Source organism: Cibotium barometz, chromosome 10 (genome assembly GCF_041138505.1).
Source record: "Cibotium barometz isolate CiBa-2024 chromosome 10, ASM4113850v1, whole genome shotgun sequence".
Taxonomy (NCBI): Eukaryota; Viridiplantae; Streptophyta; class Polypodiopsida; order Cyatheales; family Cibotiaceae; genus Cibotium; species Cibotium barometz.
In genome coordinates, this window is record NC_141055.1 from 56,027,919 (window position 1) to 56,048,199 (window position 20,281).

The 20,281-nt window shown below is 41.9% G+C and overlaps 1 protein-coding gene across 2 annotated transcripts in view; it reads right to left on the reverse strand.

Moving 5' to 3' along the window:
* Positions 1-7,391: 7,391 nt before the first annotated feature.
* The window catches only part of LOC147635075 (uncharacterized), a 31,011-nt gene continuing 18,121 nt past the window's right edge, over positions 7,392-20,281 (reverse strand). For both annotated transcript variants that reach the window (XM_086803475.1, XM_086803474.1), the window contains exons 2-6: positions 9,243-9,310; positions 9,016-9,129; positions 8,719-8,881; positions 8,483-8,629; positions 7,392-8,294 (exon numbers count right to left, since the gene is read on the reverse strand). In XM_086803475.1, the coding sequence (XP_086659601.1) occupies positions 8,268-8,294; positions 8,483-8,629; positions 8,719-8,881; positions 9,016-9,129; positions 9,243-9,310 (519 nt within the window). In that variant the 3' untranslated portion in view covers positions 7,392-8,267. The remainder of the gene's footprint in view (positions 8,295-8,482; positions 8,630-8,718; positions 8,882-9,015; positions 9,130-9,242; positions 9,311-20,281) is intronic.

The window sequence follows — 20,281 nt, forward strand, 5'->3', positions numbered from 1 at the left end:
AATGGCCATGATTAAAGTCCAATTTCTGAAAATTAGGGTTTTATGTGTAATAAAACCCTAATTCACTCCATAGCTTGAAAGAATGCTTCAAAATTGTAAGGAAGTGATGGAGCAACTCACCAATGTCACCCAATAAGCCTTAATGCTTGAATTTGTTGAAGGAGATGAAGATTAGGGTCACTTTGGTGAAAAACGTGGGCAGCTTTGGTAGTGATTTTCAGCCACATTGGGAGCCCCATTGCTCATGGAAAATAGGTGAAATACTTCATAAAACATTGCTAGATACATGAGAGACTCAATGCCCTTTGCTCATGTTGAGATTCCATGGCCAGGGTTTGCAAGAAAGCTCCCAAACAAAAAAACGTTTTTGATTAACAACTGCTAATCAAGATTAGAAATTTTTCCCAATTTGGTCCACTCATTCAAAAAAAAAAGGTCCATGTGCTCAGATTTGAACCACAAACTCTACCTTAGCCATATCCCCTTCCCCCATGAATCAAATGAAGCAGAAATTTCACGAAATGAGAAGAAGAAAAGAAAAATTAAAAATCATGGATCAAAAGCCATGCTCTGATACCAATGAAAGAAAGTAACAGGGGTGGGTTAGTCCCTCACCAAGGGAGTGGCTCATGAAGGAGTCACCACTTAGCATCTCACGGGAGAAGCTCACCATTGATTCTTGGAACAGATAACATTATCATGAATGAGCCATAATCCCATTTACATTGGTATTTATACTCCACCCAAGAGTTCACACCTACTTACTAGTTGTCCATGGCCTTGGGCCCATAATGCTTTCTTACACCTCCATTCTTGGATGCTACATCCCTTATAACGGAAGATCATCCAGTTTCTATGGGCGGTGTCTACGGCTAACAAATTCACTCCGTGCCCAAACGAGCAGTCATTGTGACTAATCGAAGCGGTACATAGGGGGGGTGAGGGCGGGGAGCACCTTGGGGGCGGGTATAACTCAATGGGTCAGACTGTTAGATTGTGAATTTGCGCAGAGGATTCGAACCTCCGTCTTCTGCAGTACTATATTTTATCTAAACTCATAAGCTGGGATTTGACCCTTACCGTCAATAGGTTGAGCCAAAGCATAGGAGTAGGATATCCAGAATTTTGAACACGAACCCGCCTCTTTTAGCGACCTGTGGAGCAATTATTCAAAAGAATTCTAGAGATATTATTGGAGAGGCCTTCATTCGTAAAGCCAACGGTTTCACCTTGAAATGAACAAAGGCCAAAGATAGAGAACTATGCTAATGCCTCTCCCCCTTACTCCTCTTGTTTACGATAATTGATTTATTATTGGGTGATCCAATAAGTAAAATGAATATCTTGGGTGACCCAAGTGTGATTAAGTTGGTTGTTGTGAGTGAATCCAACTAGCTGTGACACGTGAGTGAATCCATGTACGAGTGTGATTAAGTTGGTTGTTGTGAGTGAATCCAACTAGCTGTGACACGTGTGCTATACTTTTCGAATACGTGTGAAGCGTATGAAAACATTATGAGTGAATCAATGTACGAGTTTGATTGTGAGTGAATCCAATCAACTCTTTTGAATTAATGAGGGTGACCCTAGTTGGTTGTGAGTGAGTCCAACCATTTGTGACCCTAGTTGGTTGTGAGTGAGTCCAACCATTTGTGAGTGAATCCAATCAACTCTTTTGAATTAATGAGGGTGACCCTAGTTGGTTGTGAGTGAGTCCAACCATTTGTGACACGTGTGAAATGTGTGGTGTACTCTGTGAATACGTGTGGCGCGTATGAAAACATTGTGAGTGAATCCAATGTAGAAGTTTGATTGTAAGTCTGATCAACTCTAAGACACGTGTGACGCATGTAAAAGTTCTGTGAATTTGATCGTGAGTGACTTTAAGACACGTGTGATGCGTGTGAGGATATGTGGGAGTGAATTTAAATACATAATGACATTATCAGTGAATCCAATGTGGGAACAATTAACGTGTTTGATCACTCACGTGTGTTGATAGTTACAACCAAGGATGGTTGTTTTCTCAAATGGAAGGACTATCAGGAGAGTAAGATTTTTCAGAATATTTTATCATGGGAGTGAATCCAATTAATTATGTGTGATGCATGGTTCATGTGTGAAGCATGGTAGTGAATGATTTCCATTTGTTAGAATTATTTTTGTGAGTGATTCCAAAGTAATTGTGATCTCACATTGTGGATTATGTTGAGTATAGATCATGAGTTCGAGACAACCAAGGTGGACATTAGACGAGGTTATCTAGCCAAGCACATGTGTGCTAATTATTCAATTTTGTATGGTTTGGCCCATTGTACATATGTTGGGCAAGGTTTATTTTTGATGAGATGCTTTAAAAGCATTGGACTAAGGTTCAATTTTGTAAAAGCCCAATTTTGGAAAAGCTATGCTATTTATGGCTCCAAGGGCTAAATTTATGAATGTGATTTAAATATCGCGTGTGGGAGTGGAGCCACACATGTCGGGGGGGGGGGGGGGGGGGAGATTGTACCCAATCTTGTGTTTTTAATTTTCATGTTCTTGATTTATGCTATGATGTCTATGGTTTATTTCCTTTATTATTTAATTTGTGAAATAATCTAATCTCCATGTACCATGGTCCTATAACAGTGGTATCAGAGCACGGCAAATTCAAGTATTGAATTTGGGTCACGGGAAAAATCAAGAAATTGATTTTTACTCAAAGGTTATTGGTTTGGAGCAAATTTGAAGACTTTTCCACAAATTAAAATACTTACACCTAAAGTGGAGAGTCTGGCAAAAAGCCTACAAAGGTACTTACATCAAGGTCAAGCTCAAAATTGAAGAAGAGGCACTAAGGTATGAGAAATTGCATTTTCTTTTATCCAAAGGTACAGATGGAATCAGCAAGAGGAGGAGCATTAGAACCCACAACAAGATTGCTAAACCAGTAGGAGTGTCTAAATTCCATAATCAACGGTGGGAGATTATAATTTTTCTTATTTTCTTTTCAATCAAATAAAAGCGCTAAGCGCTGCAGGGAGAAACAAAAGCCATATATATATATATATATATATATATATATACATATCCCTTCCATCCTCTCCAATTTGGTGGCGGGTGGCGATTCAAAGCAATAAGGGCGGCAATTCAGCAGTTTCCTCCTCCTTTTCATTTGCTATGTGCGCTGGAGGATGCACATGTTGAATTATTTTTTGAGATGGTCGTTGAGCGCGCAGATGGCCAGAATAAGCTTTAATAATCGAAGCTTATTAAGCTATAATAAGCTTATTATAATAAAAGCTTTAATAAGCTTTGATAAGTTTATTATAATCGAAGCTTTAATAAGCTTATTATAATCAAAGCTTTAATAAGGTTTGATAAGCTTATTATAATCGAAGCTTTAATCGTTTTAATTGATAAGCTTATAGAAGCTTTATATTTCTCCAACTCAAAAGCTTTCAAGATATCAAAGAAGGAAGGGAGTTCAACTATTGGGGAAAATTTGAAATTTTTAAAATTATAGAAAGTTCTTTATATTCTTTTAGAAGTTACAACTAATATTTTGGATGTTATTTTTTAGCAAATTTTTTGGGAAAAAATTTCTCGAAGTGGTTTTGAACAAGCTCTTTTCCGCATTGGCAACATCAAAGCATTATTGGATATTTGGTATTCTTATTCTTCGTGGGATGCAATCGACATCAAGCACTTCAACGACCCTTCTTTCGAAGTACACAAAAGTCAGATAAGTTTGCTACCTTTTCTATTTTATTTCTACATTTCTATAATATTTTACTTGTTTCTTCTACAATGGCAATCTATCCACAACCACCTACTATCCAAGATCCACAACCACCTACTATCCAAGATCAAGTAAACGCACTTCAAGCTCAGTTATTGAGTGAGAAGAGGCAAAGGGAAGATTTTGAGCGAAAATTTACTCACACAAGAAGCGAAGACATGCATATTCTGGATCTGATTCTTTGGATTCTAAGGAGGACCCTATTCAAAGAACAGTCGAAAGGGACACAAGATCAGCAGAAAGGCTTTTACTTTTCAGGATTATGATGGCAAAAAGGATGCACACGTTATACTCAGATGGTTGAGCCAACTTGATGATTATTTTTCTGGAGAAAAATTTTCTAAGAAGGATAAGGTTAAACGTGCTACTAATCATTTGGTACGTAGTGCAGCTCTTTGGTGGAATGTTATTAGATAGGGCAAACGCAAACCAAAGTCATGGAAAGAATTCTAGAAGCTGATCAAAAAGGATTTCTTACCTCCATCATATAAAAGTAAAGCCAAACATCGATGGGGATATTTTTAGACAACTCGAAAAGAACATATCAGCCTGTATTGACAGATTTTGGCAAACTTTATTGCAACTTCAAGCTATAGAGAAAGTGCGTGAAAAAGAGAAAAGGAGAAAGTTCATAGCAGATCTTAAGCCAGTTATTAGAGTAGAAGTGAACATGTTTCATCTTGATTCTCTTAGCAATGCCATCTCTCTAGCAACATACTGTGAGAAAAAAAATGGATTTTCGAGGGATACTACAGTGACAGATTCTCATATTCCTCAGTCTTCTTGATCTACACATTTTGAGAAGCTTCAGTATAGAGATAAAGCAGAGAAACACAATGATCCACAAGTGAATGAGAAGAAAACTGGAATTGCAAAGAAGACCAATAATGGAGATAAAAAATCACTTGTGATTACATATTACAGATGTGACAAAGAAGGACATTATGCATATGAGTGCCCATAAAAGAAAAAGAATCAAGCTGTGGTCATGAATGTGATTGAAGATGAAGACAAAGGTAACCAAACTAAACAAGAGGGTACTCCTAATCATGATTTCTACCACTAGAGGGGTAAGCCTAAAACTCATATCTATGCATTGTTTAATTTTATTACTATTATTAGTATTATTATAAAAACCATAGTTAAATTCAAATATAATGGTCAAGATAGTACAATGATTGATATGTACTTTCTATACACGGAAGAAAATACATATTATACCATTCACTATGAGGACTTGAGTGAACTAACAATGATGCACATATGTTTTCGACTGATCACAGAAGAATGTAACCTCGGCTACTAACTTCATAGCATATCCTAAACCATGTATACCTTCTCATTCTGACAGAAGCTTCATCGCCGACTTGGGTGACGCAAGGACACGATCATGATTAGGAAGGGGGATATGTTGACCACTCCATAGGTTAATATGGTTTTACACACCCGACCTACCATAAGGCACTTTGCCATCTTACCCACGTAAAAACGGACACTTATCCTTTGTAAGTCGGTGCTAAAACATTAAAAAAGCGACCTTACCATGTGCTTAATGCCAAATAAAAAAAGTCTACAGACAGCATGTACATAGTTGATTAAGATTAGTAATAGATACCGGACCATTTTTAAGTTTAGCAAACCTAATGTGAAAACTAGTCATTTGTATATAAGTCATTTTTGACAATAAGCAAAGGACAATCATTTTCTTGCAATAGTTTACTTGTCTCATCTTCCATGTTCTTGCTTGCTTGTATGCCATTGAATCTTTTTTGCTTGATGGATGCATGATGATGTATAGGTTTGATTGTAGGTTTTCTTGCAATAGCTTCCCTCTCATTCCGCGCCTATTGTGAGCGAGAACCATCATGAGGAACCATCTCTTCTTGCCTCCATCTAAGCATAGCAATCTCTTCTTTCACCCCTTTGGCAAGGAGCATTTTTGGTGACAGGTCACAATAGATGAGCTAACACACCCACATAGAGAAGTTGTAGTTTGCACCTCTAAGGCAAGAGCCAATGACACAAGCTTTGGCTAGGCTGAGATAAGCTCTTGACTTAAACAATATGTTTTCTTTTTTTATCTTTTTATACGAGTGTAAACATGGTAGATGGAAACCCACAATTACTAGGTACACTTAGTGAATGATGAATGGTAATGAAGACTTTGTATCCTTGATGAAGATAATGGTTCAAGCCGCAAAAAGAAAAAAACATGGAATGATTCTTTAACATATAAAATTGAAGCCGAAGTAACACCACACTTCAACTCAAGGTAGGTATGAATTTGTTAATTCTTTTCTTTACTGTGTTTTGAATGTTGGGAAACTATTATGGATTTTTATCTTGATATATATGGAATGCATTGATTATCGCAAAAGATATGATTTACATGGATCGAGTGTTAAGAATGATCTTATTTCAAGCCAAAAAAAACAATCTAAGCCCTCACATCAAAGTCTTTGAATTTTACTTAGTATAATAACTTTTTTCCTTTATTAAAAGAATTTGGTACTTATTGACACAATATTTATGGTGTAGGTGTGGAGCTTAACAACTAAAGAGATGGAGACGTTTAGATATACATACAATTGATTGGTTTTAAAAGGCACATACTCTAAAGTAGGATTAAAGAAAGTAGTTTCAAAAATAGTTCAAAAGAGGCAAGGACTCAAGCACAACCAAGAGCACAAGTTCTACCTACCCCAATTGCCACCTCGCAACAAATAATCCACTGGCTTCTACTAGTGGCCTTATTATTCATTCATTTCAAGTTCTACCTGCCACCTCGCAACAAATAATCCACTGGCTTCTACTAGTGGCTTTATTATTCATTCATTTCTTTGTTGGAGGTGAACAACTTTGCTTTCTATTTAAATTTAGAGAATGGATGACACTTGGCTTAAGTATTGATATTCTTTCATAAGATTTATTATACTAATCTTTGCGAGTTGTTTATAAAGAGAAAACCAAGGAAAATCATATAATTAACTAGGTAAATTTGGCTCTATATAAGAAAATTATTTTCTATATAGAAAATAAGATTTCCTAGTGAAATAGTAGGGAACATTTTCTCTAATTTGCATGTTAAGTTACTTACTATATACATTTTTTCCCAAAAGCTCCATGTAAATTTGTACTATTTCTTTTTGATGATGCATCCACGGACAATTTTATTTCTCAACAGATGGCTGCCGCCATAGGGTTGGATGTATCAGATTATGGCACTCAAATGGATGCAAATGCAGCTTTTGAGGGTAAAGGAGTGAATGCAACGCCAATCATTGGCAAACTCCGCATTCACATACATGGCTATCTCCCTGTACTTCCACTCTAAGAACACATGCGCAACGTCCACTCTAAGAACACATGCGCAACGTGTGAGGGACACCTCCTCCATGCATCACAACACATGCTCTGCTTTGTGTTCTTAACTAGGTTCAATACAGGCATGCGATTAGTGTAGAGATAATCTCTCTCTTCCTCTCGCTATATGTCTGTGTGCCGTGAAGGGAGTCTCTCTCTCTCTCTCTCTCCGTTTGGACCACAACCATCCTGGATTTTCCAAAGAAAAACGAGCCATTCAGTGGTGAGGATGAGTTTACATGGGTTTATTATAAGTAAGTCAAATTCGCTAGGTTTATGAAACTTATGGTCAAAATTATACACGCCACCGAAGTTCATTTGTTTTTAAACAACTATACTATTTGAGCCTCTCTCTCCATTTTGTTTCACATAAACACATCAACCTTATTTGTATAAAGGTCAATTTTTTTCCTTGTAATTTCACAGGTTCCATTAATTTTGTGCTGGAAAGTGTTGTGCCTTAGTTGCTCGGGCCACACAGGCAAGGGCCCGCTGACAAATTCTACTAATCGTATATTTATAAACTCACTAATTTTTTTTAGCTCTCACTATTCTGAGCCAAGCTACTCTTAACATGCCCTCCATCTTACCTGCCAAAGGGAGACCAAAAATTGAGAGGGTAGGTTAGACTTTGAAGTGTATTAGAGAGGAGATATCACGCAGCCACCTTCTGTCCTGGACAGTATTCACGTGCCTGCCTCTCAACAAGGCAAAAATTACTTGATACCTCATTGTGCAGAACATGCAGACTTTCTAGGTTTCTTGATAAGGTCTCTAGGACGCTAGAAGGTAGAGAGATAAGAAAGAGGTTCCTCTAAGTTGATACAGGTATGTTTGGGCCTTTTACATAGCACAGGAAATTAGTGCAAGCTTTGCTGCAGCTTTGAAACACCCTAGTAGCATGCATATAATGTCCTCTTCAATAATTATCAACATTTCAAAAGACAAGATATCCTCCAAACCTTGCATGTTGCAAGAATTTCACCACTTGCCTCCCAACAAGTTCATAAAATGAGCGCAATTTCACATGTGAAGAACCTTCCCAACAAATGAGAAAGCTTAAAAACTAAAGCTTTGTGAGCGTTGGTTCGCCGTACTCCATCATAAGGTTACTATCATCTCATCCAATAAACTCCTCAAGAATACCCTGTATTCCACAAAAGAAGAGGGGGAAGGCAGAATGTCACTTGTAAAAAACAGTGTCGTTTATTTTCTGGCATGCAGCAAAGCTTGACATGAACAGCACAACGTTTCACTAAACCATCAAGAGGAACGATAATCCTAAGGATTATGTTAATTTAGAGTAAAAAGTCCAAAAAAACACGTAATCCAAACCTGGGATACAAGGGACTCGGCCTCCGTTCGCTTAATTAAATGAATTGAATTCCGAAGCAAAGATGTGGACTGGTCATCGAGAAGAACTTCACCGACATCATCCATGACCCTGACTTGGATGTACGGATCCTTTGGTGGCGTTGTGTCCTGTGTTTAAAGCTCTTACTTAAAGGACCTCAACATCACGAACATAAGCCGAAAACAAAAGAAGTAATCCTCGTAAAAACCATACATACCACTGTTAAGTCTAGGTTTATGTTGGTCATATAGGAGCCCAGAAGGTCGGAATAGTTCTTGAAAAACTCCTTTTCAGAGAAGTTGAGCTTCTCTTGGATGTCGGCAGGAAGTACAGCCCCAAGCTGCCACCTTAGACGTTGTATCTTTTGGGTTCGGTTGTACCTAATCACGGTTTAAGCACCAGTTAATAATGTATTTAACAAGAAGACAACACCTGCAAAGTGATGGTGAAGAACTTGGCAGGCCACTCCTTTGGTTATTGCTTAATAATTTTGAAGATGGAGACGAGGACATACACATAAGTCAAGAGGCATCGCTTGTTACGAACCAAACTAAGGTGGTGGATTAATGCTCCAAAATAGTCACGGTTTTGTGTCGTCTCAATGTCTAGACCTTCTTGTTGCATTTTCCTGCACTTGAAAGAAAGGGAATGATTGTTGAAGGGTACATATGAAGAGATGAAGGGGGTAATTCAATGCGCGGCGATTTGCATAAATTTGACACAGCTCTACGATTCACTCACACCATCCTTGTTTCAAGTTGATGATAGTGCTCGTTTGCCTCCTCAACAACTTGGTCGAATAAGTCATTCTGAAAATACAAGACAACCTTTCCAAGTCAGCATAATCTGCTAAACCCTAAAGACTTCAGAACAATCAAAATAATACATGCGTAGCAGAAGAATGCTGATTAGGTATGCGTTAAACTTAACTGGAAGAGATCAAGTAAAGGGAAGACAGGAAAGAGAAAACACCCGATAGTGTCCCACTCACCCACTTAAGGCCCTCACCGTCAAGCAGTGTATTTGCTTGTCTTGCTAAATTATACGAAGTATAATCTGTTTTGCTGAATTGCCTCAGTGTCTGGATCTTGAGGGCTGTGTTTTACCATTCCGGGCTGCCATATCTTGCCGGTGTGCTGGGGCTTTGGAGGGTGTATACGCGAGATCTGAACTGCTTGGGCTTCCTTCTGACCTCCTGCTTGAAGGAGGCTTATGTTTGTCTTCAAGAACTAAGGATGGGGTAATGAATTCCTGTAACACGCGGAAGCTCTGAGAGTCTTCTTTCAGCCCTAAACACTCTTGGAAACCATCTGATGCAAAACGCAGATATAGAGAGAGAGTAGAGAGAGAGAGAAGTGCTGGAAATTCAGTATATTCTAATGGTACAAAAAGGTACCTAAATCTGCAGCCATGGGCTGCCTTGCATAAAAAGGTGGTAACTCACCAAAACAGTGCCCTATGGAACCCCTAATGACTCACACCCCTAGAGGGAGTGAATGGCTAACACATTGAGCACTTGGGCCTATTTATAGGTCCCTTGGACACTTGGTAAACTGGCCGACTGCTGGTCGGCCAGTAATAAATGCATAAAATGCTATTTAATACATCCGACTCCTCCTCCTCCTTGCGCCTGCTGCTGCCCTTGTTTTCTGTTTCAGCCGACCACGTCCATGATCAGCCGACAGCCATCTGTGCAGCCTGCAGCCAACAGTCATCTGAGCTTCAGTTTGCTCTTCACGTCTTTCTCCAGTCTACACTGCCAAGAGTGCTCTATGCTCTATCATCCTAGTTCTACCTGGTTCTACTCTTTATCTGGCTGCCTCTTTTGGATTTAGCCCTCAGAATGTCCATGGCATCTATGATGCACATGACATCCCCCTCTGGTAAACTTGATGACGGGATTCCAACCTGCTCTTGGATAACTGTCATCATCCCAATCCTGTCCCGAAGTCCCTCTGTCATCATCCATCCCTGGCAACCCTTTTTCTCTGAAAACCCGGCCTGTTCTTCAAACCACTCTGTCTGTTGATGAAGATCTATGCATCTCTTTTCCCTCTAGTCTACAATCCATTCTTGCCCTGACTCTGAACACCGTCTTGGTCTTCTTTCCTGAGAAGTGAGTCTAGCATTCTCACATCACCCTTGGAGGATAAACCTCCCTTGGGACCGTTGCCTGAGAACCTATCTGGCTCACGGCACTGCCATCCACTTTGGCACTGTGGAACACCACGAACAAATCTCCTGGGAGTTCTTCCCGATCTGTGTTCTTGCCTTGGGCTTTGAATCCGTGCACTTTCTTGTACCTTGGACCTGTACACCATCATCTGGGAGGACTGAATCAGTGTTTAGCTTTGCTGAGCGTGATGCTCTGATACCAATGTAACACGCGGACGCTCAGAGAGTCTTCTTTCAGCCCTAAACACTCTTGGAAACCATCTGATGCAAAACGCAGATATAGAGAGAGAGTAGAGAGAGTAGAGAGAGAGAGAAAGAGAGAGAAGTGCTAGAAATTCAGTATATTCTAATGGTACAAAAAGGTACCTAAATCTGCAGCCATGGGCTGCCTTACATAAAAAGGTGGTAACTCACCAAAACAGTCCCCTATGGGACCCCTAATGACTCACACCCCTAGAGGGAGTGAATGGCTAACACATTGAGCACTCGGGCCTATTTATAGGTCCCTTGGACACTTGGTAAACTGGCCGACTGCTGGTCGGCCAGTAATAAATGCATAAAATGCTATTTAATACATCCGACTCCTCCTCCTCCTTGCGCCTACTGCTGCCCTTGTTTTCTGTTTCAGCCGACCACGTCCATGATCAGCCGACAGCCATCCGTGCAGCTTGCAGAGCCGACAGTCATCTGAACTTCAGTTTGCTCCACGTCTTTCTCCAGTCTACACTGCCAAGAGTGCTCTGTGCTCTATCATCCTGGTTCTACCTGTTCTACTCTTTATCTAGCTGCCTCTTCTAGATTTAGCCCTCAAAATGTCCATGGCATCTATGATGCACACCCTTTATATAGGGGGTTGGAGGCCCTAGTCAGCTGGTTGAGTTGACCCACAGCCCAAACTAGTGAAAATTATGCATAAAAATATATATGACTGTCTTCAATGCTGTGTTTTCCTGTATGGGGCTGATCGGCCAGCATTTACCCCCATATAGGCGCCTGCATGTCCACATATGCATGCCAAGTAGCACAACATTCTTTGGGAGTAAACATTACCTTTTACAGGCTTAAGACACCCACTCACATTTACTGGACACACCTCACCATTTTCCAGTGAATCTCCTTTAATTGCACTAGCTTATGGACAAATGAAGTTACGAGTTGAGTTACATTCAAGACTCTCCCCCTCGGGCACCTTCTCAAGCGACACCTCCAATGCCTTCTCCCGTGCCTGACTCCCCACCACACCTTTCGAGTACAGGTACCTACACCTACCTTAGAGCAGTACAACATGTGAATCTTCACGGTGACAAGTTCCGAGGAATACCTGCAGCATTATTCCTGGGCCTCTCCATTCCGGTGTGCCGAATCCTCTTCCACGAGCTTGGTCTCTACCAAGAGGGATCACCTTCCTTGTTTACGGTTTGCACTGCCTCACTTAATTATTCTCCTCAGACACCTACACCAGTACCCGAGAGTCCTACCCCAATCACGGTACATGCTACCTCCCCCCCCCCCCCCCCCCCGGGGGCGCGCCGATATCCCATTCACACCTCGGGGATCTTCGTCACAAGGTCACCCAGGCTCTTCTAATTTTAACAATGGCAATGTTGGGGTAAAGGCATTATGCCCACCCTTATAGTGTGTACTAGCCCATAAGTTTTATAGTACATAGTACACTTAGTACTTTTAATGTACTAAGTGCACCATGTGTACTAGAGCAAATATACATGTGTGATAGGGGAGTCACACACTCATTCTATGAGCTGACTTATCCCCACATGTCTCTCTCTCTCTCTCCCTTCTTCTCTGTGTATGTCTCCCACATGAAACCCTAACTCTCTCCCTTCAACTGGTATCAGAACCTACAACACAGTTCATGGCCTCTGCAGCTCTGCCTCGCCTGCACTCCCTTGACAGCACGACTCTCTAGCAGCTGCTTTGCAAGGCCTCTGAGTGCCAGCTGTCCACGTCCAATTGGCTCTCTGTTCCCAGCCAAGAGAGTCGTTGAACCAGTCGCTCGCAGGCAGGTGGTCAATAAGCGCACGCAGGCGTTGGGCGGATACGCGAATACACGGCAGGTGACTTTTTTCGAAGCGTCGTGGGGGACTGTTGGAAAAGGCCCACGATCTCTCCGTTTTGTGCGACGCCATCAAAAAAATTTAAAAAATTTGGGGCACGTTTACGTGTCCCCGTGGAGGTCCCGCCGCCTCTTACTACTGTTCAGTGCTGCTGCAGCTGCCCTTCGCCGCCCATTGACAACACCAGAGCAACACCCCCGACTGCGAGAGGCTCTATCGCCCCTTCCTTCCTGCAGGAGCTCAGCTCCTTCGAGCTCCCTCTTCTCAAGACCAAGGTCGTCATCGATGCCAATCGAGCAGGAGTCCTTCAAAGAGCTGCAAGTACTGCGCCACCACTGCCTGTGAACTCGGCTACACAAGTCAACAAATACGAAGCCCCCCCTTTTCCTGGAACAGAAATCAGAAATTGTCTGAGATATTTGCTTCAATTTTGGGATTTGTTTGTCCATTATCATCAATTGAGCAGGTACAGGTCCAAATTGCTCAGATTTTGAGCAAAATTGGCAACATTGGGTGACATTGGTCACATTCCGGGTCAATTTGCAAGAAATTGTGTGTCAACATTTGGGGCTTTTGATGTAATTGTGCCATTGGGAATTCATACATGCTGTATGATGTGAGCAATCTCACATTTGGGGCAAAAATTGCAGGAAATTGGAGTGCAAATCAAAGGGCTTTTGTGCCAATTGGGTTGATTTGCATGCAGGCACTGGCATTTGATGCTTTGGGCAATGTGTTGATGCCTGTCAAGCACTCAATGTGCCAGTAAATCAAAGGGCTTTTATGTATTGGATGTATATGTGGCCAGGGAAAAGCATTGTGAAGACTCTGGATGCCTTCATGTGCATTAATGTACCATTCATGATCAGAAATTGATCTTGAATCAAGGGGCTTTTCAAGATTTTGTGCTTGTTGAGCTTGGCAAAGCAGCAAGGAAGACTTTTATGCCTTGAACCCTCAGAAATCCACTTGCAATCAAGGGGCTTTTGCTCAATTTCTGTCCGGGACTGTTGTATGCAGTGGTGGGGACTGTCAAGGTCTGATTTTCACTCATTTGGACAGCCACGAGAGCATTTATTGTTGCTGTACTTGCTGGTACAGATTTGGTACAACTTTGTACAATTTTGGCATAGCTGTACATTGATTTGAGTGAGGAAAAGGCTCATTTTCAGCTGCTGTACTTGCCGGTACAGATTTGGTACATCATTGGTGAGCACTTAGTACTGTTGTACAGTACTTTGGAAGGGAAACAGAGCACATTTAAGGTGCTATCATAAATCTGCAGCAACCAGATTTTGGTGATTTTATCACATTCAGTGGGAGTAGAGTTGCATTTGTGCTTCCGTAGTGGGAGATAAACTTTGGGAGAACAACTGTGAGCACTTTGTGTGCTTTGGTGCAGTGTTTGCACATCTTGCAGGGAGTCAGGCATTGTCAAAGGTTGCATATTGCTATGGCAACCACAGGTGAGAGCTCTTCAATGCTTCACATCAAGAAGCTTGAAGGCTCACATAATTATGACATTTGGCAAACCCAGTGCTATAATGTGTTGCTCCAGAAGAAGCAGCACAAGCCCATCAAAGAAAGGGGTGTAATGCCCGCTTCTCTTACTGCTGAAGAATGGGAAGATATGGATGAGCTAGCAAGATCCACTATCATGTTGTCTGTGTCAGACACTTTACTTTTCAGCATACGTGAAGAGAAGACAGCTTGGGGAATGTGGCAAAGATTGCAAGACTTGTATGCCCAGCAAAGTGCCTCGAGCAAAGTGTATTGGTTGAAGAAACTCATAGGTCTTCAAATGAAGGAAGGGGCGTCTATGACAGCCCATCTAAATGAGTTTAATGGTGTTGTCAGCCAGGTCATCAATCAAAAGTTGGCAATGGACGATGAGTTCAAAGCCACCTTTCTCTTATGCACTTTGCCAGAGAGTTAAGACACATTCAGGACAACCACTAGCAATTCAAATGCTATGCTGTCATATGCAGATGTGGAGGGTGCTCTTCTTCAAGAAGAGATGAATAGGAAGAACAATTCTGTTGGAAAGTCCAATGCAATGAATGCACGTGGGAGATCCCAGCAAAGGGGTAAAAGCCAAGAACGGGGAAGGAGCAAGTCCCGCTCCAAAAAGGATTTGGAATGCCATTATTGTGGCAAGAAGGGACATCTCAAAAAGCAATGCTACAAATGGAAGAATGATCAAAAGGAAAAGGGCAAAGGCAAAGATGAAGCCAAAGATGCAAAGCCAAAGGGCAAAAGCGGAGTCAAGATTGAAGAAGTCAATGTGTCACATGCAGGTGACAGTGAGGATGAAGTCCTTTTCACGTCTTCACTTGATACCCATTCACTCCTTGCAGGAGATGGTCATGGTATGCACTCATGGATCATTGATTCAGGTGCCTCCTTTCATGTCACAGGTTGCAGAGACTTGTTTGTCAGGTATACTGCTGGCAATGAAGGAGTAGTTTATTTAGGTGACAACCATGCATGCAAGAGATATTCTAGTATTTAGTGCTTCAATCAACGAGCACAAAAAGCATTTGCATCAAGTTTTCTAGAATCTACGAGATAATGCACTTTTTGTCAATCCAGAGAAAAGTGAATTCTTCAAGACATCACTGGAGTACCTTGGACACATCATTTCAGTTGATGGCATTTCCGTTAATCCTAAGGAGATACAAGTTATTCAGGATTGGCCGACACCGCAAAATATTCATGATGTAAGATCATTCTTGGGTGATGTTGGAGAAACAGGGAATTAGGGTTAGGTCATGTGGGAGACATACACAGAGAAGAACAAGGGGGAGAGAGAGAGAGAGAGAGTTGTGGGGATAAGTCAACTCATAATGATATGAGTGTGTGACTCCCCTATCACACATGTATATTGCACTAGTACACATAGTGCACTTAGTACATTAAAAGTACTAAGTGTACTATGTACTATAACTTATGGGCTTGTACACACTATAAGGGTGGACATAGTGCCTTTACCCCAACAACCTCCCACTTAAAGGCAAAGTGCCCTTAAGTAAAGGAAAAGAAGAAATCAGCATGTACATGATAATAAACAAGGCCATATCAAGGCTAAAACTGGCCTCATCCAATGCCCATCAAGTGTCTGCAATGAGCAAACCGCTCCGGAGGCAAACTCTTTGTCAACAGATCAGCCGGGTTGTCATCCGTGTGAATCTTAACAAGCTGAATTTGCTTGTTCTCTATCACCTCTCTGATGAAGTGATACTTCACATCCACATGCTTCGTCTTTGCATGAAAGACAGGGTTCTTTGCCAACTGGATGGCACTCTGACTGTCACAATGCAACAATGGAGGAATATTCCCTGTATAACCCAAATCAACCACTAACCGAGATAGCCATAATGCCTCCTTGCAAGCCTCTGTGGCTGCAATATACTCGGCCTCTGTAGTAGATAAGGCTGTGCACTTTTGCATCCTGGATATCCATGACACAGCACCTCCTGTGAATGTAAACACATAACCGGTAGTAGACTTCCGGTTATCTGGATGACCGGCATAATCCGAATCCGTATAACCATGCACTAATGCATCCTGTTTGCCAAAACATATGCACATATCCTGTGTGCCCTTCAGGTATCTCATGACACCTTTCACTGCTTCCCAATGCTTCTTGCCAGGGTTGGCCATGTATCTAGAAACCACTCCCACTGCAAATGCAATGTCCGGCCTAGTAGCCACCATGGCATACATGAGACTGCCACAAGCTGAAGCATACGGAATCTTGGCCATATCAGCCCTGTCTCTATCTGACTGTGGGCTGTCCATAGCACTGAGTTTCACATATGGAGGCAAAGGAGTACTAGTCTTCTTCCCCCCGTCCATATTGAACCTCTGCAAAACTTTGCCAATGTATTCCTTCTGAGACAAATACAACACATGCTGATTTCTGTCCCGAAGTATCCGCATACCCAAGATGTGATTTGCATCACCCAAATCCTTCATATCAAAGGTTTCATGCAGCCTCTTCTTCAAGGCATCCATCTCTTTACGAGATTTCTCGGCAATCAACATATCATCAACATACAAGATGAGGATCAATAGACTGCCATCCAAAGCTTTCTTGGTGTACAAGCAGTGATCTATGTCACTTCTCCTGAATTTCTGAGATTTCATGAATGTATCAAATTTATGATACCATTCCCTTGGTGCCTGTTTGAGGCCATAAAGACTCTTTTTCAGCTTGCATACAAGCTTCTCCTTTCCACTCACTGCATAACCCTCTGGCTGCTGCATATATATCTCCTCATGGAGATCACCGTGAAGAAAAGCAGTCTTCACATCCATCTGAATCAAGTCCAGATCATCATGTGCAACCAAAGCTAACACAGCTCTCTGTGTGGTCATTTTGACCACTGGAGAGAAGATCTCATCAAAGTCCACACCATATTCCTGCTTGAAGCCCTTAGCCACTAACCTGGCTTTGTATCTTGGCTTTGCATCTGGTGCAACTTTGAGCCTGTAAACCCACTTGCATGGCAAAACCTTCTTGCCTGCAGGCAAATGCACCAACTTCCAAGTTCCATTTTTATGCAGAGAATCCATCTCTGACTTCATGGCACGCTCCCATAGAGCTTTGTCTGCCCTCTGTAAAGCCTCTTTATAACATGAGGGCTCCCCACAGTCAGTGAGCATCAAGTAGTCAACCCCTGGAACAAACCTGTCAGGGGCTCTGGAGGGTCTTGTGGACCTCCGTACCCAATGACCATCATTTGCAGGTTGCTGTCCAGCCTGCATATCACCCATTGGTGGCTCCTGTTCCATGCCATAAGGCTGAAAAATCATGCCCGGTATCTCCTCCAACTATGGTATATCCATAGGGATATCTTCTGCCATCTCTGGCTGTCCATTTGGACCATTTTCAGCACCATTTAAGGGCTGGTTTTCCTGCTGTAATGGCTGATTTACAGCCCTTTGTTGTTGTCCATGATGTCCATCATCATCAAAGATGACTCTGCCAGGCTCCTGTTGCCTTGCAGGCTCCTTATACATGCATGTTTCATCAAAAATGACATCATTGCTGCATATGATCTTTCTATTCATGGGATCCCAAAGTCTATACTCCATTTCACCTCTGTCACCATATCCTAGGAATATGCATTTGTGAGACTTAGGATCAAGTTTGGTACGCATTTCCCTGCGTATGTGCACGTACGCAACGCAACCAAACACTCTCAAGTGCTTGTATGAGGGAGGCTTCCCTGTCCATACCTCTTCTAGCACTTTCCCACCAAGCCTCGTGTTAGGTGACCTGTTTATAAGGTGAACGGCTGTCATAACAGCTTCAGCCCAAAAACCATGAGGTAATGCAGCATGTGACAACATAGAACGGACCTTCTCCTGAATGGTCCTGTTCATCCTCTCTGCTGTCCCGTTTTGTGGAGAATCATAAGGAGTAGAGAGCTCCCTCTTGATGCCTTTAGCATCACAAAAGTCCTGAAACTGTTTGGACATGTACTCTCCACCATTGTCGGAACGCAAAGCTTTCAGTGTTTTGCCAGTTTGATTCTCAACAAGAGCAACAAACTTCTCAAACACTGAGAATGTATCACTCTTCAATCGAAGAGGATAAACCCACACCTTGCGTGTGGCATCATCTATAAAAGACACAAAATATTTCGCCCCTCCCAAAGAAAGCTGAGGCATCTCACATACATCTGTATGCACAAGCTCTAACTGAGCATCTTTCTGTCCAAGAGCTTTCTTGTGGAGGCACTGTAGTTGCCTACCATATATACAATGCTCACAAAACTGAAAACTTGAAAACTTTAGAGAAGGCAAGTAACCCAAACGAGACAATTGCTCCATTCCCTTGACACTCATGTGTCCCAACCGGCTATGCCACATAGAAATTTCCGGCAGCTCGGTTGCATTTACATTAGCATGGTGACAAACACCTGCATGCATGAAATAAAGAGTGTCCACCTTAGAGCCTCTGGCAATAACCAGTGAGCCCTTACTAATCTTCCACTTTCCACGACCAAATGTGGTAACATAATCAGCATCATCAAGCTGTCCAGTAGAAAGCAGATTCTTCTTGATCTCAGGCACATGCCTGACATCATGGAGCATAAGCTGTGAGCCATCTGAAAACACAAGCCTCACATCACCTCTGCCAAGAATCTTGCATGCATGGTTATCACCCAAATAAACCACTCCTTCATTGCCAGCAGTATACCTGACAAACAAGTCTCTGCAACCTATGACATGAAAGGAGGCACCTGAATCAATGATCCATGAGTGCATACCATGACCACCTGTAAGAAGTGAATGGGCATCAAGTGAAGACGTAAATAGGACCTCATCCTCACTGCCACCTGCATGTGACACATTGATTTCTTCAATCTTGACTCCACTTTTGCCCTTTGGCTTTACATCTTTGGCTTCATCCTTGTCTTTGTCTTTGCCTTTTCCCTTTTCTTTTTGATCATTTTTCCATTTGTAGCATTGCTTTTTAATGTGTCCCTTCTTGCCACAATAATGGCATTCCAAATCCTTTTTGGAGCGAGACTTGCTCCTTCCCCGTTCTTGGCTTTTTCCCCTTTGTTGGGATCTCCCACGTGCATTCATTGCATTGGACTTTCCAACAGAGTTGTTTTTCCTGTTCATCTCTTCTTGAAGAAGAGCACCCTCAACATCTGCATATGACAGCATAGCATGCGAATTGCTAGTGGCTGTCCTTAATGTGTCCCAACTCTCTGGCAAAGTGCATAACAGAAAAGTGGCTTTGAACTCATCGTCCATTGCCAATTTTTGATTAATGACCTGGCTGACAATACCATTAAACTCATTTAGATGGGCTGTCATAGACGCCCCTTCCTTCATCTGAAGACCTATGAGTTTCTTCAACCAATACACTTTGCTTGAGGCACTTTGTTGGGCATACAAGTCCTGCAATCTCTGCCACATTCCCCAAGCTGTCTTCTCTTCACGAATGCTGAAAAGTAATGAATCTGACACAGACAACATGATAGTAGATCTTGCCAGCTCATCCATATCTTCCCACTCTTCAGCAGTAAGAGAAGCGGGCATTATACCCCTTTCTTTGATAGGCTTGTGCTGCTTTTTCTGGAGCAACACATTGTAGCACTGGGTTTGCCAAATATCATAATTATGCGAGCCTTCAAGCTTCTTGATGTGAAGCAATGAAGAGCTCTCACCTGTGGTTGCCATAGCAAAATGCAACTTGTCAATGCTTGACTCCCTGCAAAATGTGCAAACACTGCACCAAAAGCACACAAAGTGCTCACAGTTGTTCTCCCAAGCTTTATCTCCCACTGCGGAAGCAAGAATGCAATTTTTCTCCCACTTTATGTGATGAAATCATCAAAATCTGGTTGCTGCAGATTTTGGACAGCACCTTAAATGTGCTCTTTTGCCCTTCCAAAGTACTGTACAGTAGTACCAAGTGCTCACCTGTGATGTACCAAACCTGTACCGGCAAGTACAGCAGCTGAAATTGAACCTTTTCCTCACTCAAATCAGTGTACAGCCATG